We start from the raw sequence: 26,519 nt of genomic DNA on the forward strand, positions 1-26,519 counted from the left end.
ATTGAGGATTTGTCATACATCCATACAAAGCAAGACATAATAGGCGAAAAGAAGGTAAATGAAAGCTGGGTTTTCAAATTGTTTTCAACAAATAAAAAATCTGTATAGTGTGGTGTGCATTTGAAATCAGTTCCTCCTGAGTCACTAGGTTCTATAGCTGCCTTTCGCAGCAATGCAGCTGCAATTATATTTGCCCTCTTTGTATAGCTAGACTGACTTTAATACCAGTTTTTCTTTGTAAAATAACCCAAATTCAAATCTTGTCATAATTTCTAAATAGGTTGTTGTTCTGGACTTTGACTAGATCACGCTAACTCGTACGCTCATGCAAACCATTGCAGTTCTGGCGGTAGCTTTAGGTCATTAGCAGCTTTTGATGTGTTTTTCTCGTAGGGATTATCTGTCTTTACCTCCATCTACCGTCCCATCTCTGACCAACTCTTACTCTGATGAAAATCATTATCACAGAATATTGCTGCCACAGCTGTTAGTTTCTTAAAGGGATGATGTGTTCAGGGTAATATGTAGTGGTAACTTTTGATTTCACATAATATCTGTCATGTAGGCACCAAAAAACTCGATTTTGACCTATTCAGACCCGAGTACCTGCTTCTGCTTGCTGGAAATTGAAAACTAGACCCTTAATGTTCTGGTTTCAACAATAACTTTTTCTCTGACCATTCTTCTGTAGAGGCATGACTATGTAGTCCTGTCATTAGTAGGCCTGTGCTGTGTATCTTTGCAGCCTCCACTGAGTTGCCAAGGACTTCTTGGCTGCTTCTCTTCAAAGTTCTCTTAGTTTAGTTTAGGTAGGAACGTAGGTTTACTGTTACGCCATACATCTTCCCATTTTCACACAGTGGATTAAACCATCTTATTTCATCTAGCCCTGCTTTTATCATCTCTACAACATTAACCCTGACTTGTCTGCTCTGATCCTCTGTCTTCATGATTCTGTTTGCTCACAGAAAAGCAGGATTCCTACAGTTTTTCTAATTACAAACAGGTGGAGTCTAATTAGGCAACTTCAGATGGAATTGTTTCCAGGGGATTTCATTAAGAGGTTTCGGTGTACAGGGGGACGAAAGTGGCTGGAAAGTGACAACATCTTGAATTGGCATGGATACAGGTGCTGAAGTGTCTCACAGACTGGCCAAGCTCCCGGAGTGCACAGTTGGAGCAGGTGTATGTAAGCCCTAGGCAACAAGACGGGCCTTTCACTGCCCAACATGGATGGATGGGTTCACTTTTAGCCCTTGTGTGGATGTGAGGAGGGGAGGGTAGGAGCAAAGCCACCCACCTGTACTTCTGTAATCCCTAACCAGGAGTCACTCAGAAAAGGTTTTAAAAGAAACGGCATACATAAATGAAGTTGTACTCGAGGAGGAAAAACTGATTTTTCTTGGCTGCGAGATGAAACTAAGCTGCCCACATGAAGCAGCCGGGGCATGTAGCCCAGACATGACGTAGGTGTAAAGATGCAGTGTCTCGCTTAGTCAAGATTCATTCAGATACAGTCGGCCTGTTGGCTTCAGATAAACTTCTCTCTATCAGAGGAAAGCAGTTCAGCATTGCGAGTCTATCAATGCTGCCAAGGCTGTCCTGTGAGCTTAACTGCATTGTTTGTTCTGCCCCTGTGTTTTGGCTGTTTTTGGCTTGTAGTGAGACGCAGTGGTATGAAAGCAAAGTTCAGCCAAATTTCAAATTCCTGGAAAACTTACATTCCCTTAATTCATTTACATTGTTAAATCAGTGCAGAGTTAAAAATCCGGGAAGGGTTGTTCAGTATGTTAATTGAGCTGCATTGAAAAGAAGTTTTAGGTACTGATGGATTTATACAAATTATGTCAATGTTCAGGAAAGCTTCATTAGAACCTGCAAGGTGCAGAGTATCAGTGTTTTTTTTTTTTTTTTTACAGAGGTAGATGACATCTCATTAACTTTTCTGATATTTCAAAGATCCTTCATTCAGCCTAGTGATTTTTATTCTGTTTTTAAAATGTCGAACACTCATGATCCTTACCAAGAGCTTTAAAAGTGGAAAACATGAATGTAGATTGTCTAAGCACCTTCTAACATTGTTAAAATTATATGTCACCAAGGACTTTATACTGACTTAAAGATGACCTATTATGCTTCCTTGAATGGGTTAGGATACGTTAGGATAAGTCTGTGGACTGTACAAAACATGTTGCTTACATTTTTTCCACAAAATCATTCTTAGATAATGAGACTTTAGTCTGCTCACTTTTTAAATGAGCTGTTTTAGGGCCTCTTAGCACTTTAAATCCAACTGAATAGCTACTCACCCCATCCCTCAACTCAACATTTATACTTGCATGTAAAAATGGCTGCAAACAGATGCAGAATTATGCAGCCATACGTCTTTGAAAAGCAGAAGTGGAGCTTGCTGCAACAAGTGGTTTCTGAATGGTAGATCAGCTACAAAACACTTGTCTTTTCATTCCAGTAGCCATTGTACATCATGCAGCAGTAAAACCAGCTGACCAAGCGTGCTGAAGCTCAGCTAGGGTTGCTAGGTGACGGGTTATTAGCTAAGGGCGCAGTTCCCGTCAATTGGTTTTTGAAACGGCTCATTTTCCAGACACCATAAAACGTGAATTTATTGCCAAAAATGTCTGGATGTTTTTAGAACCAGTTGAGACCCAAATAGGAAGTATAAGAACGGGCAAAAAGTGAATTTTGCATAATCTATTCCCTTTAATACTAGTTCTAAAGTGTAGCTGCTCTGACTCAATCATTTCTAATAGTTTTTTAATATTGAAACTGAGAGGTTTTATTGTTTCGATGGGAACCCACTCTCACACACACCGATCTGCCAAACAACATGTTTTATCAACACTGGTGCAGTGGGTGGAGTTACCTGCTCCTGTGGGTATGATTTACATGCATGACCTTGTTTTGAACCCCGCAGTGGAAACACACACAGGAAATGGTTAGGATAAATAAAAATTTCAGTCAATAAGACATGGAGGAAATGTTTCAGGTTTCATAGTTAAAATGAGAAGACCTTGTTGTATTTATGTTCGAGACTCTTACTTTGATGTAAGAAAGGAAGTACTGATTGGTCCTTTGAAGACTGTACGTTGGACTGGTGGTCCAAATTGACATTGCGTCCTCTGGGAGTTGTGTTCATGATTAGACATCAAGTTAAAACAATTGAAATATTCCCCAGCCTACTTGCTGACACACCTGCCAGAGTCAGAGCCCCACAAGCAGCAATACTGCTCTAAAAATAAATTATGATCATATAGCAGAAGTCAACAAAATTAAGTAGTGCAACTGTACTATCATGCTGCCGTATTAGCAGACAGTAACTGTACTCAGTCATATTCTCAAATGCATGTTCATTAATGGAATTGAAAAGAAAAAGCAGCAGTCTCAGTCTAATATTACTGTTATTTTGGTTAAAAACAAAACTGATCTTTGACATAAGTCATAATCTTTTTTGCCAAGAATATTGAAAATTACAATATTTGCTCATTCCAGGACTAAATCTGTGATGGGTTTGATTAGATTTTTCAGAAATATTCTTAAATGGTGACTCTTTGCAACTACTTTACTTAGTCACACTGAGGCGCCATGATGGATGTCGTCGGAAGTGAACGACAAAGTATGTGCATGTGAAGTGAAGGACAGGAGTATTGAACAGAGCATAGAGCCATGGTTCTACATGTTCAAGTCACGCTAGTTTATCTCTCTGCATCCTAAACCCATTTTTACAGTGAAATTAACTAAGTAAAAGCGATATTAGCCTTTTTTATGACAAGCTTTACAGAAGTTGACATGCATTGTTTTGACGTCCGTCATTGCAGTGTGGGCTACTTTCTGAAGAACGTGATGTCACATGCAAAAAGCCAATTGTTCTCATAAATTAAATATGGTTTAATACTCATGAGCTGGATAGTTTTCTGAATCCAGAAAATAAACATTCACTGATTTAAATCAGAAATTGTTTTAGCTATGGATCCATATCGGACAAAGACTTTTTCCAGGTACCAGGAAAAGTCATCAATAAGACACATCCAAACATTTCTTTAGCAGATCTGACAATCTGAGCTGGCAGTTTGATAAGCAGATTTATTTGCCCTTATAACAAGAAATTGTTTTCTTTAATAGCTGCCAGCGAAACCACAAGTTTTATCTGACTCTGCAGGAAAATGTGGACTCAAACACACACAGAATACCCTGTGATTTGTTTTCTAAGCAGTCAGGAACTCGTCTACTGAGGAGATCTTCACAGGCGTCTCCTTTATGACATTTCTTCATGTCTCCCCGGTCCTGCAGGAAGTGGAACTCTGTAGCTACACAACTTCAGTCTCCTTCACACTGTCCTGCGGAGAGCTGTCCTGTTAGAAACGGCATGTGAACTGCCACGGAAGGGGGGATGAGAGCTCGACCTTTAGCATACGAGTGTTTGCCTTTGACCAGCTGTGGCCCTCCACCTCTGCCCCCAGCAACAGCAGCCTGGTGCACCAAACAGCCTTGAGCTTTCAAGCTTTTCCTAATAGGCTCTTATGAGACGTCATCATCCCACTGGGCTTATCTAGACCACAGAACGCTGTTATTAATGGAGTGGAGGATGCTCGATGGATTCACTGGGAAGCAAGCAGCTCATGTTGACAGACTTTGAAGTGTTTGCAGCAGAATATCTTTAGAGTGATGGATGGTTTATTTCACATCCTGAAATCATGGCAAACTTGGTCTGTTTGCGTCAACATGTGAGTACACTGGGAAAATGACAGTGTAGGAAGAATATTTTGAGTGCCTTTGATTAGCTCATCGGGCAAGATCTTAAAATTGTCTGCCAATTTTCCAAATCTGAGAGACCACACACCTGACAATAAAAAATATCTTAGTCATAACATGTTTGGCTGTACATTGTGTGGTGTTGAGCCACACAGCAGGAGCAACACACCACATACAAACTGATTTCACTCACCAACGTTCAGATGTCAGACAGGAAAATCTCGCAAAATCTCCTAAGGCCAAACGTGAGTTCAGATTAAACAAACTATTGGTTTGTAAGCTCAGATTATAGCTTACAAACCGATAGTTTGTAAGCTATATTTGACAGAGAAAAAATAAAGCAAGTGCACCAGATCACTCTTAGCACACCACACACACACACACAGCAGGAATATCTCTTTAAGATGACCTTAAGAGCGATCCTGATTGTCGGAAGGGGGAAATCGGTGCAAAAATCTGCATAATAATCTCGCCATGTTAACTAGGCATAAAGTTAATCACAGTTGATATATCATCACCGTGATTTTAAACAATAAGATCACAATCATGTGATTCCTTACATCTTGAACCTCTTGTCTTTAATAACCAAGATACCTGTATCATCTTGGTTTAAAAATATGTATGTATGTTTAATTCCCAGATGCTTTTATTAATTTATGTTGCTGTGTCTGACTTCAGGCCGGCTACAGTGTGCTGTATCCTGTTTTGACAAGAAGTCTGTGTTTGTGCGCAGGGTTTTACTTTGTGGAGATTATTTTTGGCTGCAAGTGTGATCAACCGTGTCGGCATCGCTGGTATGTTTTCACTGAAATGAATGTGCATTTGTGGGCAGTGAAATCTCTTTTTAGGCCAGTGGTTCTCAGACTTTTGAAACAGACCATGCCCTCCTTCTTAGAGCAATAAAATAAACAGCAGCGGTAAACAGCATAAGATCAATCGCAGGTTTCTGGAAGGAATTTTTGGCTCAGGAACTGCCGAGTTCAGCTCTCTGGAACCGGTGTCTTGCATGTGTTGGACGTATCCCTGGTTCAACACTCCTGGATCAAATGAATGGTTCCTTTTGAAGCCTTTGCAGAACCTGATGACCAGTGAGGAGCAGCTGGTAAACACCTAAAACATGCAGGGTAGGGGCCCTTGAAGACTGGAGTCGGCCACCCTGATTTTGAACCATGCACTGAGTGTGGTGTACAGTCAGAAGTTCACAAATATTTTTTATGTTAATTATTTTACTACAGTTAAGGCTCTATATTGACTAGGAACAGGCTGGACAAAAGATTAAAGGTTTTAAAGGGGGAATATTTAAGAGCTAGTCCTTCTTAAAGAGACAGAGGTCCAATTTGAAGCCACCAAATTACCAAGTCAAATTTCTTATCTATTGATATATACACCTTTTTTCTAACTACTAAATGTAACAGATATGCTTAATAGTGCTGTAAAGTGGCACTATGTGCCTGGACAATACATATTGTTGCCCCTTGAAAAGTTACAGTTGTAAAAGTCCGTTTTATGTCAGAGAAAGTGTTTTCTCCTACTGTACAGATACCATTGCAGTATTGCCCCTCCCAAACCTGTTGCTACACACAGCTGGTTTGAAAGAAACTTTTATAAAGGTGGCTCCGTTTTAAAGCTACGTTTGGCAGGTTATGAGTGGAAGAGATTGACATGAAATGTGACGAGGTGACAGGGTTTGGTCTCAGCTGCTGCCTGTCAGGCTTGACTGAGCAAATGCTTTAGTAGAATGGGGGGCTAGTGAGAGGCAGGGGCGATTTTCAGCAAGCAGGAAATGGGCAGTGCAGGGTGTGCCAAGACAGGAAGCCTGACTGAGTGCTTGTACCCTCCTTCCACCCCCACCTTCAGCACCTCCACCCCTCTGGGACTTCGCCACAGTGACCATGCCTCAGCATTACAGTGCTGCTGCATTCACACATCGCCTCATGTTTCCTGTTTTCCTTCCTCTCAGCCTCCCTTTACTAGTCACTTGTCACCCTGCACAGTGCAGCAGCTGGTCAGCTCACATTGAGAGCTTTCCCCTTGGCCATGCAGCACCTGAAGGAGAAACTGGATTTACAGAAGCTCCCACCTATTCCTGCACCCTGCTAGGTTTGGTCATTTTGCAAAATCATCTGTAAAAATGGAGCATGGCTGCAAGATGGCAACGTAGGATTTCCGCATTACTGTTGAATATTTTGATGATAATGATCATGATTAACCCTCATGTTCCTCTTTTTTTCCCCTCTGTGAACCAATCCCTGTAAGCTTTAAAAAACACATCTTGCTTTCAAGAGCAAGGAGTCCCTTTATCTGGTCAAATATACAGCATGGCACTTGAAATATAGCTACCTGTGAATATTGCATCCTAGCAGTCGTCCTTGATCATATTGAAGTACATGCAAGGACCACATGGGGTAAAATCCATAAAATGCTTCACGTATTTGTTTAGTCTCGGTTCTCTGTGTGATAGAGGGAGTACAGAGGACCGTCTGACCCTACAAATCCAGATTTCTCAGAAGAGCACTTCAATCGGATGAAGCATGTTGGAGCTGCACTAGACAAAAACCTTCAAATCACAATTTCATAGCCAGGAAAATATCTCATTTAGTTCATCCTTTTGTGTTATATTTGGTGGTATTGTCAAGCAAGAGCCTGTGTTGTACGGTAGCATCTGTTACAGAGTGGCACAACTATGCATCTGCTGGTCTAATAACCTTGAGTATATACACACTTTCAGTATTTTCACTAATGTTTGAAGCAAAAGTTTATAACTTGTTTTGTTGCTGTGTATTTTCAAGAGAGACGCAATAATTACTCCAACTGTTTCTAAAATTGAATAAGATACCAAATATTGCCTTTATAATAATGTAACTTGTGGCATTTAGTTTTGTTTTATAGTGCAGTGCAAAAATTAAGCCACAATATTGCTTGAAAATTAAAGATCTCAAGTGCTTGTTGTGTTGAAAATTCTTGCTTGCATCCTGCTGCTCAGAGTGTATTAGGAAGGTGTTTTATATTAATTACACCAAATGACAGAACAGCAGACATGCTGCTTCTATGCTTTTACATGAATGTAGTGTCAACAGAAGAAAGATTTACAGGAAGTCAGAAACAAACAAATGTAGGTATTTAAACCTGTCTAAGCATAGCAAATGGCAAATTAGCTGTGCTTTTTAATGGCATAATCAAAGCAATATAATTTGTTTATAAAGATGCATAATCAAACTATATTAAAGCTAGTAGGGTTAGGTACATACAAAGTATGTAAAAGGGGAATTTAGGATCGGCTGAATGAAGGATTGTCCAGTTTTTGTACCGGGCTTAATAGGAAGTAGACATCATGTAGTGATATAGTTTCATCTTCCTCTACTGCTGTATGTCTTTGTTTTCATTGGCAAAGCATCCTAGTGATCTGATTGTTACTCTAGGATAAAGCATTATGAGTGGTCATTACAAATAGAAAAACAATATATAAGCTCAGTCCATTGCCCATACTTCAGCTATTGCCTCCTGTACCTTAAAATTATTCTGGGAAATGGTAATTCTGCTCTGAATAATACACAATGCAGCGCAACAATGTATTTAATAGGAACTGCTAAATACAGATTTTAAAGAACCCAATTATAGACATCACTTGGACTGAGATGCCTCTTTGTCATATATTACTAAGGATTCTGAGACTGACACTTGGAGTTACCACCTTTAATATTAAATTTAGGCTTTAATGAGATCATTTAATAAGAATGAACTAGCTGCGGTGTCTATTATTAGTGCTTTACTCTTTATTGAGCTTTTTGCTCCTCCTTCTTTCTGATAATCAGGGTTATGTATTTAAGATGTCACTTCCCTTCAACAGTACATTGTCAGGGTCTCTCTGGAGGCCTCCCACACCTGCTTATGACATTCAGTGAAAATGTGTCTGTTTTGTTCTTCCTTTTTTCAATTTTATCTATGAAGTATTTTCTCATGATGGGAAAATTAGGGGCCCCTCCTTATCATTAACAATAGATTATGTCACAGCTGTGTCCGGAAATGAACTAGAGCAAAGCATGGTGTACATTTACGGTGAAAAAAGTATGTTTCCCTTTACAGATTTCCTCTATTGTTTTTTGTAATACTTTCAATCATCAAACTATGGTTAATATCAGACCTGTGTACATTTTTCATGTGAAGATTTCAGTTATTAAGGGAAGAAAAGCTATCTAAACCAACTCTACGTGAAAAAATAATTGTCCCCTTAAGCCTAATAACTGGGCCACCCTTGGTGACACCAACTGCCATCAAATGATTGCAACTCCCTACATAAATTTGTTGAATTGTTTTGGGTTAGGCACATGTAGAGCATGAATGGCCTATTTGAGATGTTCTGTGAGGACTTGCTGGGGCATCACTGTCCTGTTGCATAACTAAGTGCACCTCTCAATGACTCAAAAAACAAAAGCAAGTGTTTGGAGTGAACTAAAACCCAATTAAGGTAGTTTTTTTGTGCCATTTCTAGGTACTCTTGCTGGTATGTTTCATTTTGCACCTGAACATCCCTAAACTGACAGCTGGACATTCTTCATCTTACTGCAAGTCATTCAGGTCCTGAAGGAGCAGTTTCAAAACTACATTTTGTATTTTCTTAGGCCGTCTTTGTTTGCTAATAATAACAGTCACTTAAGAAAGCTCAAACTGTGGAAACATGTTTTTTTTTTTTTCCTGGACTGTGTGTTGGACTATTTTGGAAAATCAGAGTTGCACAAAGGAATGCTTTTATGTTTACACGAGAGGCATCATCCCCAACAGCAAAGCAGCAGATGGGGACGAGAGTCAACAAGTGAAGGCTGTTTCATTTTGCAGGCGGGGGACGCTTCCTCTTTTCTCTGAGCGCGGGTCCTTTGGTGGACACAGTCAGGCTGCCATCAGCATATCAATGCAGGCTCTTTTTTTCTTCTCCAACAGAAGGCTTGGGCAAACTTAACATGCTTTCAGCACTGTATCAATAACACTTTGTTGCAGAGCAGAGCTGTGTTAAAAGATGTTTCTAGATACTGAGAGGCAACAAGGCTTTCTGTGCTCGGCCGGTGAAGAATTGATTGAGAACTGGTTATAGTTCATCATATAAAGACATAAATAAGAAGGCATAAAGTTCAAAAACCTCATTCCTGTGGATGTGATGATGTGGATTGAGGTATTACCTACTCATAGGTCCTACAAATCTCACTTCTGGTTTTATTTTGTGTCATTGAACCAAGTGGACTGGTCTGAGTTGCTGCAGTAGCTTAGAGGCCATTGATGCCGGTCGGTCAGCTCAGCTAACACCAGGAGTCTCGGACAGCTGCTACTCCCATTCAACCCAAACGTAGCACAAAGTCTCACTGTGCTACAATTGGCTCATCCTGGTGTGGGAACGATTCGTACTAGTGTTTGCTCAATCATCCTTTGATTTGTTTGGTTTGTGGGTATAGGAAAGAACAAAGGGGGCAAATGTAAATCTATTGAGGCAGCGTCAAAAAAAATATAAGCACTGACATTTATTTTCGATTGTGAGCCATTTGAATGCAAAGAATTCAGGCTCAGTATTATTGTACCCATATGTTACAGGGGCTATTGTACAAATGAAATATGGTCCCTCTTAAGAGGAAATTACACAAAACTCACTTCCCTTGTTGAGACTGCAAAGGAAATGTGAAAACAGTTTGCACTCAATGACGCATCTTGAGGCCAGTGTGAACCAGTGATGTTTATTGTGCTCCATTGATTTTCTTATTTAAGATGATTAAAACACCCTTAGATCCGCAACATTCTAAATTGAATCTTAAATATTATTGTTATGATGTTATTGTCAGCATTGTCTTATTTCTTTTGTCTTCACGTGTTTGTGAAGTAAGAACGTAGGCAGCCAGCAAACTGTTCCCTCTGTGTAACCAGGCTGGGTCGCAGCCTATCTTCAGCGTTCATTGGACAAATGAGTTGCAAACCATGGTTGCTGCAAAACAACATTGCTAACCACTGTTCGCACTGAAGTGCAGCTTTATAGCTGGACGGTAGTTCATTTAAAAAAAAAAAAAATCACCATTTTGTCTCAGGACAACACAGAGACACACAGGACAGACAACATGCACTGTAGAGGTAGAGATGTACATAAGACAAGCCGCTTGTCTTTGGGCTGGCTTCATTAAACCAATAAGTGCTTGTTTTCATAAAGCAAGTGGCCTAATTTAACTCAGTGTGACTGGCCTCTGTGGTTTGGATCAGAGGAAATACTCTGGAGGTTTCTTAGCAGCTTTACTTCTTCTGCACACCCTGAACAGGACAGTGATAGCACTGCTGCGCTCTAAAGTCTGAACACCAAGCAGTTCTTCTGATCAATGTATGGACTGAAGCCCAATCAGTGTGGAGGGTGTGAAGTTCAGAGCCGGGTAGGTGTGAGCGGCAGCAGCCTGGTTCCTCCTGTCCTCATGCTGCATCTTCACCAATGAATCATGCCTACAGCTTAATCTGAATTTCACTTCAATTAGATTTGCCTGAGTGTGTGTTAATCTGTCATGGAGTGTGTGGAAGATGTAACCTGTAGTTGGTTTGTCAGGACAGTAGCTGTTTGTGATGTCAGTAAAAACTTTCTTTTTCCCTTTGATATTTTCCTGGGTTTTGTTTGACTGATTTGAGACCCTGAGCAGCGAGTGCTTCCCCAGTGTTCCCTCTTCGCTTCATCTCTGCCCTTCCCATTCCTCCCCTTCTCTCCCTCCAGTGACTTCCAGCTCATATACTGGAAGAGGAGGAGCAGACTCTGTGGGAAGCGAGGTTATGAAACAGAATCTAACATTCTGCTGACCCGAACTGATCGCAGTACCCTTCCGGTGACAGTGACAGGATATATGTTTTTCTTTGTTTAGCGGACACTAGAGTTTCAGTCTATGTTTGGTGATATGACTCGACTCCGAGTGAAGGACCAGTTGAGTGGTCTGGATTTTTTTTTCTCTCTCTCAATTGTGAAGTAAAATGTCAACCAGAGGCTGTTGAAATACACTTTTTATCTGAAAGCCTTCAGCAATAGTCCAAACTCTGATGCAGTACAGGCACATTATAACTTGTCAAACATTTCATTCCTGGTTTGAGATTAATTAGTAGCACTTTATTTGACGGGGTGTGCATAAGACTGGCATGATACTGACATGACAGACGTTCATACAGACTCCTTCATGTTTATGACAGATTTTATGACTGCTATGATGTGTCATTCGGTAAGTAATGACACTTTTAATCCAAAGTTGCGCTAAAAGTTGCCTTGAAAGTCCATTAAAAGTGCCAATTTTGCATTATTTTGTAAATAATGACACTTTAATGCAAAGTTGGCACTTTTAATGGACTTCCAAGGCAACTTTAAGAGCAACTTTGCATTAAAAGTGTTATTCCTTACCGAATGACGCATCATGACAACAGTCAGACATTCACAAAGACTCCTTCATGTTATGTCATGTTTATGACAATGTCATGTCAGTCTTATGCACACCCCGTCAAATAAAGTGTTACCTATTAATTTCATCATGCATCTTTTTTGATTGTTTGATTCTGATTTTGCTTGTTTTATAACATTATAACACACATAAGATCATCTTAACATGTTCTGCAAGTTTTTTGATAAAGGTCACATTCAGCAACAAACTAGAGAATTACAAGATCATCCCTTTTTAGTTATTAAATTATATCCATAGCCTCTTTCTGATATTTTTTAGGACTGGAAAAAAAGTGCATCAAGAATTATGCTGTTTGTAGACTCAAAACATTTGGAACTATTGGATGAATTGGGGAGGAAAAAAATCCTATATAATTTTAGTATTTGACTTTCGGATCATTAGACCCAACAAAGAAATGATCGGTCGATTCCAGCCTGTGGCGGATCGATTGTTGCATCGCTGTGCCAATTTCTTAAGGAATCTGTTTTTGTCTGTCTCGATGTCTGACACAGACTACAGATTAGCATCAGTCGTAACTATGTGTGTTTGCCAGAGTTAAGAAGAAACCTGAGGTTTCCTCTGCCAGATGAGGCGAACAAGGTCTTAATTTGAACTTGATTTGGAGAGACTTCAGCTTGAGACCTGGCTTTTGTTTCCTAGTAGATTCCACAGCGGAGAGAGATGACACACTGAGATAGTCCCCTGCTCATCCACACGTGGTTCATTGTTGGTGCCATCCCGTTAAGTCTGCCAGCTCACCTCAAGGAAATGTGGCCGCCAGCAATTCTAATCTGTTTGTTTTCTGTTGTCAAATCACATAATTCACAAACTAAAAGATTAGACGTCACATTCAGTGTTCTGCCCTAATGCAGATACTCTGTCACGTCTCCATGATTTAATCTAGAGACTGTTTCCGCGTGGCGAGGTAAATTAGGAGAAATATGACAGCGCGGTTTTCTTTCGTCTGTGAAGCTACTCCAAATCAGCTAGAGGCCCAGGCTTCAGAGCTGCTGCCTTGAATACTAACGCTGCAGAAAATGGGTCAATCAGCCTCTTCTGGAAAATCTCTGCTGCCTCCTATTCCCAAAGCATTACTAGAGAAGACTCTTTTGAAAGCATTCTTTTAGTAGTGGAAGGATGTCAACTTTTACTGGAGTAAAAATCTGTCGGCTGATTTCCTTTTTTCCTCCTCCTTTGCAGGCTGTCAGCATCAACAAGGCTATCAACACACAGGAGGTCGCTGTCAAAGAGAAGCATGCCAGGAATATCCTCACATTGTGTGTGTGTGTGTGTGTGTGTGTGTTAGTGTGTGAAGGATGTGTTTGAAGAGAAGAGCTGTGTTTATTTCTACATGTGTGCAGAGGGTTACATTAGTGCAAAACAACAAACTGTGTAACCCCATCTAGTTCATGTGGTTCTGCTGCGCAGCTGATATAATAAAACAGCACGCTGCACTTTTATTTTTTTATTATTATTTTTTTTTACACTTATCTCTCTTGGAGCATGTTAATATAGTCTATAATACAAACAGTTGTATATGGGATTTTTTAGATTCTTTATTGTGATTTAATCACAGTTTATTCAGCTTCAATTCCCATCTCAAGGCAGTTTATGAGATGAACTGGTCCCAGTTATATAGAAACATTTTGCAAATTCAGCTCAGATCAATCTAGGTTATTCAGTAGAATCAAATCATACAGTCAAAAACACAAAAAAATTAATTCCAATTACTTTTAGGGCCACAATGAATGAATGATTGATTATTCTATTGACTTTTTCTGATGATTAATCAATTAGTGGGGTAAAATAATTGGCACACTTTGCAACTGTAATCAAAGTTAATTGCAGCGAAAGATCCTGTCACTGACGGTGTCCAAGAAAGCAGCTCTGAGCTAAGAATATCTTCTCGATGGCTATTAGTCAATTATTGAATCCGTCTGGGAAAAAAGCTCTTTAAAACTAAAGTGATAAATCAAGACTTTATCTGGGAAAGAAAACCAAAGAAGCACATAAAGTTAATTATTGCAAATTCAAGCAATTAAACACAGCAATCGCTTTGCTAGGTGTGCCATCTATGAAACGAAGGTACACCTGGCCCAGAATAGCAAAACAGGTTTAATGTTTGACCTGTCAACAAAGTTTACACACCTCATTTATTTGATCAGAATCCCACTGTTGTGGACAAAACAAAAAATAATCAACTTACACTGACGATGACGTTTTTCTTATAATCTTAAACTCCCTTCAGAGCAAAAGAAGTTAGAAAATATCCAAATCAAATGTAATGTCAAATATGACTGACATCAACATTAGCGCAAAACCATAGAATAATTGCAAGCTGAGTGAGCTGGTGGTCCTTGACTGCTTCTCCCACCGTGCATCTTGGGAACACATCACGAGAAGGGCGCCCACACTTTCTGGGCGGCCGTCAACCGGCTTCCTCTCTCCAGCAACGCCGTGCTCTGCTGGAAGTTCTGCCACGTTTTCCACAAGCTGCTGCGGGATGGACACCCCAACGTAAGAGCAGAGGACACTCGGGCAGAACGTCCGTGGTTTCTGCCAGCTACCTGTTTTGGAAATCTGTTTGTGTTTCCACCTGCAGGTGATAAAGGACTCCATGAGGAACAAGGCAGATCTGGCGGATATGAGCAGGATGTGGGTAAGCAACTACACTGAGGTGATTGTTCTTATGTCATGCAAAGACCTACGGCAAGCTGTCACAAGTTGGGGTAATTTGGCCTTAAGTCATGACGGGATTTAATCGTCTGCTGAATTTCTGTTAAAACACAGGTGATTACATCCATGAAGTACAAGAGACTAATCGTTTAGCCGAAATCTCCCTTTCTCAAGTCTTTAATTCAGCTTTTTACTTGTCATTCTGTAAAGAATTTAATCTGCGGTTACCTGGAGCATAGATGATGATACTGAAAATAATTAATGTGGTAATAATATGCGACCATTTCCAAAGACATCAGGCTACAGCACAGTTTTGTTTGTAAAATTTTAGTTGCATAATATTTTGGCGAACAGTTTTCAATCCCGTTAACCATGAAATACATATTTTTTTCTGTTCTCTTAAGCAAAACAGCTAAAATGCTGAGTATCACTTCATTTTATCTAAACTTTAGATCTAGATTTGGCTATTCTCTGTACATTTAGTAAAGAAGGAAAACAGCAAAAAATTAATTTACCTGAAAATGCTTCAGACACTATCTAAGATTATATATTTAGATTCCAGCTGCTCAAAGTGGGAACTGAAACTTTTCTTGTTTTCAGTACAAAAAAATGTAGCCAAATTTACATATTTCTATTTATAATAGGTTACCTCAGAAGGTTTTTGTTCCTGCAGTTTAAAACATTTGATTTGAGTGACTGTTCTGGGTTTTTCCATTTGCAGGCCAGCTTGACAGTAAGCTGGAGCAGAGAAGTTTACACTAAACGTCAGGATTTTATACAGACTGAAAGACGTGTTGATTTCTCCTGCTGCTAAAGTATGCTTGCCAGCAGATCAATTATCGTAGATTTACATTAATTTGCAAACAGAGCATTAATGAACACTTAGAAAACATTTTGTCACATCAAAGTGGAAATTGTGTTTCTTAATATATTCAAAGTGCATTGGGGAATAGCAGCTTTTACATTAGGATTTCTTCTGTTTGGAAACAGAATTTGTTCTTACCAGCTCAGCTGGTTTGGTTCATTAAACGTTTAGTAAAAGATCCAGAAATCCACAGGAGCAAGAATTTCATTAATTGGCTTCCTAATAGTTTTTAATGCCTATGTTTATCTTTGCACCTTCATTCCCAGGTATATAAATGAACATTTGAACTGATCATCTTAATGATGAAAGTTGGACAGAAAGTGAATTAAATGCTTTACTTTTTTAGGTCTCTTTTGAACTTTAATGACAAATAAAGAAACATAGATTGAAATTATTTCAACAGGGTGAAATAGCAGAAATAGTAATTTATTGGATGATGCTACAGATGTAAGAGGGCTGGGTGTAAATATAAGTTCATACTTCTACCCACTCCTTTGAACATGTTTGCTTTTGTTTTAAATTTATTTTATATGTATAAAGCTTTGTTTATTCTTTTATTACTCTATATTCAATGAAGTCAAACTAGCATAACACAATCATTCAAGCCTTTCTTCAGACATTTTAAGTTACAGCCTTCAATGTATTCTTTCAGGTCTTACTAACACACATTACTTCATAATTATCAACTGAAAGGGAATAATAATACAATAATTTCTTCAAAACTATCTATCCAGTTTTGAACTAATTATCCAGTGCAAACAACTGTTTCTTGAAGTCGTATAATTACTAACTACAGTCCTTTTGATGTAATTCATCATTAAGCTGTTCTGTGAAAACCTCTAGGGGTTTTATTTGGAGAACGTTAGTGAACAAACAGCATCGGGATGCCAAGGAGAGAATGTTTTGTGGCTCTGAGTGCAGTTTAAGCCGTTATCTGAAAAGAAAAGGCTAAACTACCCAGTCGAAGTTCAGACCTGAATTCAAATGAAAATCTGCTGCAAAACTTGACAACACTCTTTATTCATTCTAACTGGGCTTGAGCATTTTCCCCCAAAAACGAATTGGCAGAAAATTGCAAGAAGTCTCTTGATGCACAAACAGACATGGACCAAAATACTTAGAGCTGTTATTGCAAGAAGGCACACAGTTAGAGTCTGACTTTAATGTTTAACCAGTCAGTTCTGTTTGTTATTCCCAGAAATTCCCAGCAAAGTTTTTGATTGAAAGTCACAGTAAGCAAGAAGCATGTTGATGTGAGCAGATCACTGTTAAATGTTAGTCTGCAGCCATCAGCAATGAGAAAGACAGTTGTGGACAAGAACTGTGTGATTATGATCATCGGAGCGCCGTCGTGTTGTGGTTAACACGCCGACATTTACAGACGCTCGGAGGGCTTCTTCTTCAGCAGTCGAGCCTTCAGAGCGCATTAAACATTATTGGAGGAGCGCACTTCATGTAGATGGCATTCTTTAATTTTAATAGCATTTGCATTGTCCATTTAAATTGTTCACCACAACATCTCGGGTAAATAGTTTATTGGGTAAACTTGTTTGAAGTGAAATGTTGTTTCGCCACATTTATGGTGCAAGCCTGAGAAGCAGCAAGCTGGGCGGAGGCCTTCGCGCTTTGTACTGACTCAGTTTCTGCTGATGTCACCAGGCAGCAGGAGGATACAGGAAGTGGGGTTGCTGTGACCAGGACAGCGGCGTCATGTTTCCGGTTGTTTCGCTCTCACACACTCCCAGGCAGATAGTTGAGGATGCTGAACTGTTTCCTCCTAGGCAGACCGGTTACAACAGGAGTTACGTTGACATTGTTTATATAGCTGATGTATAAAAGAAAAAATAATTTTAAAAAATTCATTCTTTTCTTTGTCATCTCTTATTCTCAGGGTCATCTGAGTGAAGGCTATGGGAAGCTGTGCAGCATCTACCTCAAACTGCTCATCACCAAAATGGAGTTTCACATTAAAGTGAGTCGGCCGGCCAATAAAACCGAGCGTCGGCCTCCCCTAGCCCCCTCTCCTCTTCCCTTGTAATCTTTGCCCCAGACCCTCCTCCTGTGGGGGGAAATTCCAGCTTACTCATTATTATCCTTTGAAGAATCAGTAATGAAGCACTTTTATGAGACAGCTGAGCAGAGGCGTGGAGGTGACATGAGATACTGCTGCTTGCTCTCATGAAGCCAGATTCTTAGCCACGACTGAAGGCAGTAAAGCGACTCTCTGACATCTGAGCTCCTTCATTCTCATTTCTGTTGGCAGATTGTTATAAATTTTGTCTCACACCTTCAAACCATCATGGGCGTAGATCTGTGGGCATTGCTATGGGTTGGACACATTGTCCAGCGTCGTCTTTGTGGACTGACGCGTAACCTGACACACTTACTGCTGTGACTAAATAATTGACAAAGAGCCAATAAGCATTCTAATAAATTAATCATTATGCATCAACAGTAGAAAAAATGCAAAGAAGGACTTGATTCATAAACTGAAGCATAGTAATGTGAAATATTTCAGATGTGTGTGAGGTCTGAGCCTTCCACTCACCCTTCCTATTACCTGCTGAAAGTCTTTCTCTCTTGCAGCCAGAATGAACTGCAGAAAGGTCTTGACGTGTCCTAGAAAATAGCTTTATTTTAAATGTTTTCTCACATCTCTGTGGTTCCTTTCACTATTAAACACCTCAACAATAATGTGAATTCACAGATTTGAAAAAGATGTTTTTAATTTTCCACCAAAGCCGAGTTTTGTGCACTTCCAGTTAATAGTAGATTTCTCGGTGCGTCTCTGCTTTTTATAATTTCTACATTAATTAGTGGCGACTGCGGTAGGAGTTGATTTTCTTTTTTTTTTATTTGATTGTTGTTTTTAAACATGAAGACAGGGTTTTTCTTAGTGTATTGTAAGCCTGGCGGGCCACCAGGCTTTACTTGTGCCCCCACCAGGCTTAGCATTGTTGATTTATTAATTTTCTTTTTTTTAACGATCGCCTTTTTTTTTTTAAGACTTTATAGTTGGTGTTTAGCTGTTAATCTTTCAGTCTTCCAAAAATGCATATCAATTGATATTTTCAAAGTTCCTGTCAACTTTAAACATTTTTTTAAACTTAAAAATCATGCAATATATCATGCAAAAGCAGCACAGCGGTGTACATTTCTAATGTTTACCACATAGGAAGTCACCATTTAATCTTTGAATGCAGCTGCTGGTGGTCAAAGTTAGCAGATTCTGTCAGTAAATTGTATCAAATGGATGTCTGGACTTTGCGGTTTGAGTTCAAAGCTCGGTTTTTGCCCCGTTCTGTTTCAGAACCCTCGTTTCCCCGGCAACCTGCAGATGTCGAACAGGCAGCTCGACGAGGCGGGAGAGAACGACGTCAACAACTTGTGAGTGTGGCATGCTGCTGCCGCTCTGGTTACCTCAGCTTACTGGTGGATTTAACTGGTTGAGCTCCAGGATGGTTGTGTTTTAATGGTGCCTCCACACGAGTGTGACAAGCAAAGCTTCATTCAAAACCTGACAGTAAATAATTAATAAATCAGCTAAAGCTAATCACGATGATCAGTGGTTAATAAATAAACAGAAATTGTTCTGATAGTGACCAAAAAGCTGGAATATTATATTCCAGGTGGGATAAATTATGAATTTTCTCATCTGCAGCTTCCAGCTAACAGTGGAGATGTTTGACTACCTGGAGTGTGAGCTCAACCTCTTCCTTGGAGGTGAGTTTTTCTGCTCCATAGGAGCAGAAACCTCTATGTTAAATACACAAACACACATACAGTACACACACACACAGATACTCTCTAACAGACAGGAAGTACAGTCTGCCTGATATGTGTAATATACACAATGGTGAACAGAAGCAGGCAGATGGGGAGCGCTGAACTCACCTCTGATCTGTTCTGCGGCCCTTTTGTTGCCTGGCTGAGTCACCTGAGGTTCATGTCTGCCGAAGCAGCGGAGCCGGTTAAAAATAGACTGAAGGAGTTGACCGGGAGAGCAAAGTCAGCCTCCAGTCATAAAAGATAAGGAGGAAATTATATTCAGATTGCTTATTACTCGTTCTCATGATGCCATGCAGCCGCCTCCAGATCCCCCGGCTCCACCTTTCCAAGTAAACTAAATTAGCTGCAAAACACTTCACTGGTTCGTCTTTTTTAGGGGTTCCAAGTCTTTCAACATCAAATACCAGGGATCCTCAAATCCAGGCCTCAAGGACCAATGTTCTGCTACTTTTAGATGCGTCTCTGCTTCAACACATTATTTTGCAGATCCACCTCTAGCACCACTGTAAACACATCTCTCACAAATCCATTTTTAAAAAGACCTGAGATCCCTGGAAGTCAGAGTTCTAACATGAAAGCTGTGCCAGTAATAACTCCACTCATTCATTGTTAATACACTTCCGACCATAACTGTGCAGTTCATGTTAGTCCATCCTCTGCTATTGTGTGTTTTTTTTTTTTGTTTTTTTTGAAAGTGTAACGTCATGTGAAAAGTGTGTGTGTGTGTTGCGTGGCAGTCAGTCAGGAAACCACGCCTGCGTCGCTCTGAGGCTCTCATGGCCCGACTCCGTTATGATGGAGGCACAGACTGAGTCAGACAATCCTGACTCTGTTCAGGTCGTCGCTCCCTCGCCGCTCCATTTAAAACTCCTTTCCTGTTTTCCGTCTTTGAAACAACTCTGAGCCATGACCGCGGTTCTCAGACACTCCAGTGCAGTTGAAGCGATGATGTTTGTTTTCAGAGTGTGCTTGTTGATTGTTGACACGGGTCCTCTCCTCCGCAGTGTTCAACTCTCTGGACATGTCTCGGTCTGTGTCGGTGACGGCGGCCGGTCAGTGCCGCTTGGCTCCCCTCATCCAGGTCATCCTGGACTGCAGCCATCTGTACGACTACACCGTCAAGCTGCTGTTCAAGCTGCACTCCTGTGAGTCACGCACCTCTGCCGGGCAAACCGCACCACCAGATCAAAACCCGTTTGAATATTGGTTCCATTTTTTTTGACCTTTCTTGGTCTGGAAAGTGTGTTCTCTCTTACAAAACTTTGATCAACTGAGTTGTTGGATTATTTGGTTCTTTCATGAATACAGGACAGTAAAAGAAAAGATACCACTTTATTTGAAGGGGTGTGAATAAGATGGACCTAACACTATCATAAACATGACATAACACCTGTTATGAACATGAAGGAGTCTTCATGAATGGCTATGATTGTTGTCATGAAGTGTCATTCGGTAAATAATGGCATTTTGTCTGCAAAGTTGTACTAAAGGTTGCATTAAAACTCCGTTAAAAGTGTCAATTTTGCATTAAAAATGTCTATTTACTGATTACATCTAAGATTACATCTGCAGCATAAACTATCGGACAGTAGAATATATGTTTTCTTTTTTACTTGATTATTTTAGCAGAGTTGCAGATAAAATGGTTTCTGGTTGCCTGATCGGATGAGTCTGTTTTTACTATCAACAAACAAACCTCAAGGCAAGTTTTGTGGTTTTAAACTTGTGGCTGTTTGGATCTGTGATTAAAATGAACACATTTGCTCTATTTGGAGAAGACAGGCTTATAATTACAGAATATTTAAATGCAATTCTTGTTAATCATAATCAAATATTGCAGAAAAACTGCAATACTTGATTATATAAATGCCTGTTTGAAAAGTTTTCTTTATATATGAACCCAAAACAATTGTGGATTCAAGGTTTTTAAAAAAAATAAAATCAATAAATAAATAAATCTTGTCCTGCAGCCTAATATTGTCTTGACTCTTGAGCTGAATGTATTGATGCAATGTTGGTGCAACATCAGATTTGCTGAGACAGATTTAGGCTTTTTAAAGATGTTTGTGTGCCACCACCAAGTGTCCAAAGTTCCTCACAGACGTTCTTCAAGATGTGTTTGAAATAGCTTGATTGAATCTTCGCTTTCAAACTAATTCTTGAAATCTGAGAGACTTGAAAGAGGGATGCGTTTCTCTGACGAGCGTCGCTTTTGGAATCTCTCCAAATTCACCCAGAAGCACCAACACATCCAGCTCAGTATCAGGCTGAATCGTTTCTATTCTGACACCGGTGCTTTTATCTTTCCAGCTTTAAAGTGTTTTTGTTATTCTCGGCTGCTGTCAAACACGTTTTACGTGTTCAGGCGATTTTTATGGTGAAGCTGTATATTTTTCTACGCTGAGCCCAGAGCTGTTTGTGTTTGCAGGCCTTCCAGCCGACACTCTCCAGGGCCACAGAGATCGCTTCCAGGAGCAGTTTAAGAAGTACGACTTTCCTTCAGAGCCGCACAGAAGCCGTTCCTCAAAGTATCACCCTGTGTTCACGCATCCTCTCTTGTTTCAGGCTGAAGAGTCTCTTCTATCGCTCCAGTAACTTGCAGTATTTCAAGAGGCTCATTCAGATCCCACAGTTGCCTGAGGTTTGGATGACTCCGACCGCCTTTTATGCCTAATACTCCCACTGCTGTGGTTGCTGATTCACTTTGTGTTGCTCAACTAATTGAGCAACAGCAGCATGTTTACATCATGTTTGTAAATGTTGTCATCAGTCCTGTCGGGACAGGCTGAGCATCTAAAACTGAGCCACACGTTTAGTTTCCTCTGTTTAAATGTTGAATACTTTTCTGCAAGCAGCTTTTAATGCAACACACTGATCAGGTTTGCGATTCTTGCAGAACCCGCCAAACTTCCTGCGTGCGTCCGCGCTGTCAGAGCACATCAGCCCCGTGGTCGTGATCCCCGCCGAGTCGTCTTCTCCCGAGTCGGAACACGTGGTGGAAACGGAGGACCTGGTGGACACGGACGTCCCGTCCCTGCCGGTAAAATCCTCTGCAGTCCTGGATTTAATTCATGGTTCCTGGTCTTTAATAAATCTCCTGGAGCTTTGACATACCCTTATATTCAAATTCATAAACAATTTATTATTTTTTAAGTCGTAGTAACGGTATCATTTTTATCATTTGAAATGATACTCAGATTCTTCCAGTTCACCTTGTTTCCACGGTTACGCATTTTACAACTGTCTGAAAGTGAAAAACTCTTCCAAAAACTCTTCCTTGTTGCAGTTACTCCACGCAAGAAAAATGATTAAGATTTCCCTAAATAGTAAAACTTTATCTAAAATGAACAGCAGGTCTGTTTTCTCTTCCCAGGCTCCCCCTGAGGTTAAGTTTGATGACCTGTTCGGCACTTCGGCTGCTATCGATCCGTTCAACTTCAACAGCCAGAACGGCATGCGCAAAGATGACAAGTGAGTTTCATAAATACACTTTATGAACTTTGTTGTGTACATCACCGTATTTTCTAATTGTGACATCTTGATCGGTGCTTGTCACGAGTTTGGTCAGATTAATATGCCGTTTCAATTTGTAGGATTTTGGTTTAGTTTTCTTTATTCAGTTCCCGGGAAAATAATATGAATGTGATTGTTGTTGTGCATTTGTGTTCAGTCCCTATGAGTTGATACAGATCCTCCTTCAGTCTCTAGAATCTGAATTGTTTGCTTATTTTTTATGCATAGTAGCTGAAGATAAGTGAGTCCAGATGGAGCGTGTCCTTTAACATTCATTTTCTCATTTTGCTACAACTCCACAGCTTTGACTGGACCGTTCTAACTTGATCTTAATGATCAAAATCTGCTGCTGGTGCTGCCACCACCATGTTTCACTGTAGAGACGCTGTTTATAGGACAGTGTTAAAAGTCTCACTGGAAAACCATCTTCAGAATATTCGCTTTGTCCCCAAAATGGCTTCAGTGGAACAACTTGTGTTTTTTAATTTTTTTTTTATTAATGGTTGTTTCACTTGCCTGGCTTTTCGGTTTAGGTCATCAGGTTTGAATGGTTTGGATTGAATGTTCCTCTGTTCACAGTTTTTGTTTTATAGCATAACCCTGCTTTAAGATACTCCTCTCCTCTTTCTTCCTGACCAGTCTGCTGTCTTCCTTGTCCTTCATACTGCTGTTTGTTCTTGAACAAATAACTGAGAACTTCACAGAACATCTGGGATTTATACTGATATTCAACTAATCACAGGCGGATTACATTTACTGACTTCTGAAAGCGAGCTGGTTGCCCAGGGTTTTCTTCAGAGTAGTAGAGTAGAGGGGAATGCTCACCACACTTGTCTGATTTTAATTTGTAAAAATTATTCACTATGTTGTGTTGGTCTGTAGCTTAAAATCACAATAAAATGTGTTTGATTTTATGGTTAAGTGACAACATATAAAAACGTTCGATATTATAGTTAGACAAGGCGATCCACATAAGCCAAATTATGTTTCTGTTGAGAGGTTTAACAGTTTGTTTGTTTGTATCAACTGTGAATATTGTGATTCCAGTTTGTTCCTCTGTCTGTGTTCCTCAGAGATCGTCTGATCGAGCAGCTGACCAGGGAGATCCAGGCCCTCAAGGAGGAGCTGGAGTCTTTCCGACTGGAGGTAAGGATCAGAGGAACGCCCTCCTTACTCCTGTTCTCTATCTTGTTTTCGACCCGGCCCGCTGTCCCGTCTGTCACCAGAGTGGCCGGCTGTGTCAGGCTCTGAGGGGTCGCGTCAACGAGCTGGAGGCGGAGCTCGCCGAGCAGAGCCACCTGAGGCTGCAGGCCGCAGGCGAGAGCGAGTTCCTGAAGGCGGAGCTGGACGACCTGCGGCGGGCCAGGGAGGACACGGAGAAGGAGCAGCGGAGCCTGACGGAAATCGAGAGTGAGGCGGCTTTTATTTCTCTACAACAGCTCAGGCGCCCTTCGTGTTTTCGCACCTGACAGTCCGGTAGACTCGGTTTGATCGGGAACCAAAATTGCAACATTTGCTACATTTTCAGCCGGTGCGGTTCACTTTCACGTTAAACGATATCCACGTCTTCACCTGTGGAGATGCTGCACCAAGAACCACTTGAGGACATGAAAACCTCTGAAGAAGACATAGTTGCAACTTCCTTCTTCACAAAATGTCAACAAAAGTGGAATGGCGTCAGATTTTGCAGCTGCAGGATTTCTTTTATTTCTTTGGTAAAAGACTGCAATCCTTTTCTCCTGCTAGCACTAGACTTGCATGTTTGTGTTTTTTTTTTTTTTTTAATTGAATTTACCCAGAATTCCCTACTCTACAATCCATTTCCTGCTTAGTATATGCATTCGAACTGCGCCAGAGTTCACTTTAGTCAAACAGAGATGAGGCTTTTAGGCATATTAGAGTTTGCTTTATTGATCTGCAGAGTTTGTGCATTCACATCTCCCCAAACAAATCGAACTTTCTATGCAAACGAAATAAGAAATAAAATGGACTAAACAGGGCTGGTGTGAAGGCAGCCTAACCGCTGACCTTTATGTAGTCTGACTGGTCTTGAACTACATTGCAAAGAAAAATAGACAAAATGCCTTGCTGTGCTACAATGTATTGGGGAGAGGTAATAATAATGTAGTCCACTTTTGTCAGAATTTAATATGAGAAACATAAATTAAATAAAATGAGCTAAAACAATGATATGATGTAATACTTTATGTACAGTAAGGAAGTAAATGGTAACGCCTGCTAAGGTTTTTCTAAGCTTTCTGTGTCCGTTTCTATCTCCCAGGAAAAGCTCAGGCCAACGAGCAGCGCTACACCAAGCTGAAGGAGAAATACACAGAACTGGTTCAGAGTCATGCAGACCTGCTGAGGAAGGTGAGGAGGACGTCGTCTCCAGATCCCTCCGTGTCCTTGTTGCAGCTCGCAATCCTTCAGAGTCCGGTCCCGTGCTGTTTTGTGCAGAACGCAGAGGTCACCCGGCAGATGACGGTGGCCCGGGCGGCTCAGGATGAGGTGGAGGCGGTCCGGAGGGAGATGCAGGAGAAGGTGAAGAGCGCGCAGGAGGCTGCGGACAGACAGGTGAGGACCACAGAAAATGTTTTTGTGGCCCCCCCCTCCTTTTTTTTTTTTTAAAGTCATCCGGCTAGAAAGGAACCCGAGCGACAAAATTTGAAATCTGAAGCATCGTGACTCCTTTTGTCGCTCAGGAGAGGGAACAGGTGAAGCAACTTCAGGAGCTGCAGAGAGAGCTGGTTTCCACCCAGACAGACCTGGACTCCCTGAAGACCATCATGGCCTCGTCCCAGCAGGTCAGTCTCAGCAGCTGCCAGAAACAAAGATGGGAGGTCTTGATGATTTACTAATGATCCTGATCGATCTGTAAATAATCTAAACCTTTAATAATCTAATTTCACCATCAGAGTTTGGCATTTCTTCCGCAAACATGTCCTGCTTCAGACTGATTTTATGTATTTTTTATGTTATGTATGGGGCTGATATATGATGCATACATTTGATGACCTCAAATAAAACGGCACAATTTCACATTATTAGTTAAACTGGATGATGCTGTCTAATTGCTCCTACATATAGGAGTTGGCACATGTTTTTCAAGTAATAATTTGCGTTACAGAAGGAATCTTTGATCATTTTCAGGCCTAGATGAGATCTGGAAAAAAAAGACGAGGCTTAAACATCTATAAAACCAAAACATAAAAAAGGAAAAATGTTTAAAAAGAGAATTCTTATTTAAAAAAAGAGTTTTTACAAGCAGAACAAAGGTATCCAATGTATAATCTGTTTAAACATTTACATTTAGTTTCAAATAATCCAGTCAAGATTTTGATTTAAGGATGAAATATTCTGAAACAGAGCTGATCAGAATAAACTAAACAAAAAGAAAAAAAAAAATGAAATAGCCCATTATCAGATACGTTGAACATTGCGCTTCAAGTATTGAACATACTGAAAATTAAACTAAA

General features: G+C 40.3%; 1 protein-coding gene across 3 annotated transcripts in view; it reads left to right on the forward strand.

Annotated features, from left to right (window-relative positions):
* The window catches only part of hip1 (huntingtin interacting protein 1), a 50,306-nt gene that overhangs the window by 12,479 nt on the left and 11,308 nt on the right, over positions 1 to 26,519 (forward strand). For all 3 annotated transcript variants that reach the window (XM_023351365.1, XM_014470359.2, XM_023351366.1), the window contains exons 2-17: positions 13,401 to 13,464; positions 14,575 to 14,717; positions 14,803 to 14,859; positions 17,633 to 17,713; positions 19,052 to 19,128; positions 19,403 to 19,464; positions 20,535 to 20,675; positions 21,959 to 22,016; positions 22,096 to 22,171; positions 22,427 to 22,570; positions 22,904 to 23,001; positions 24,117 to 24,189; positions 24,270 to 24,453; positions 25,325 to 25,413; positions 25,501 to 25,617; positions 25,746 to 25,847. In XM_023351365.1, the coding sequence (XP_023207133.1) occupies positions 13,401 to 13,464; positions 14,575 to 14,717; positions 14,803 to 14,859; positions 17,633 to 17,713; positions 19,052 to 19,128; positions 19,403 to 19,464; positions 20,535 to 20,675; positions 21,959 to 22,016; positions 22,096 to 22,171; positions 22,427 to 22,570; positions 22,904 to 23,001; positions 24,117 to 24,189; positions 24,270 to 24,453; positions 25,325 to 25,413; positions 25,501 to 25,617; positions 25,746 to 25,847 (1,566 nt within the window). The remainder of the gene's footprint in view (positions 1 to 13,400; positions 13,465 to 14,574; positions 14,718 to 14,802; positions 14,860 to 17,632; positions 17,714 to 19,051; positions 19,129 to 19,402; positions 19,465 to 20,534; positions 20,676 to 21,958; positions 22,017 to 22,095; positions 22,172 to 22,426; positions 22,571 to 22,903; positions 23,002 to 24,116; positions 24,190 to 24,269; positions 24,454 to 25,324; positions 25,414 to 25,500; positions 25,618 to 25,745; positions 25,848 to 26,519) is intronic.

The sequence above is a fragment of the Xiphophorus maculatus genome, chromosome 18, assembly GCF_002775205.1.
Source record: "Xiphophorus maculatus strain JP 163 A chromosome 18, X_maculatus-5.0-male, whole genome shotgun sequence".
Lineage (NCBI taxonomy): Eukaryota > Metazoa > Chordata > Actinopteri > Cyprinodontiformes > Poeciliidae > Xiphophorus > Xiphophorus maculatus.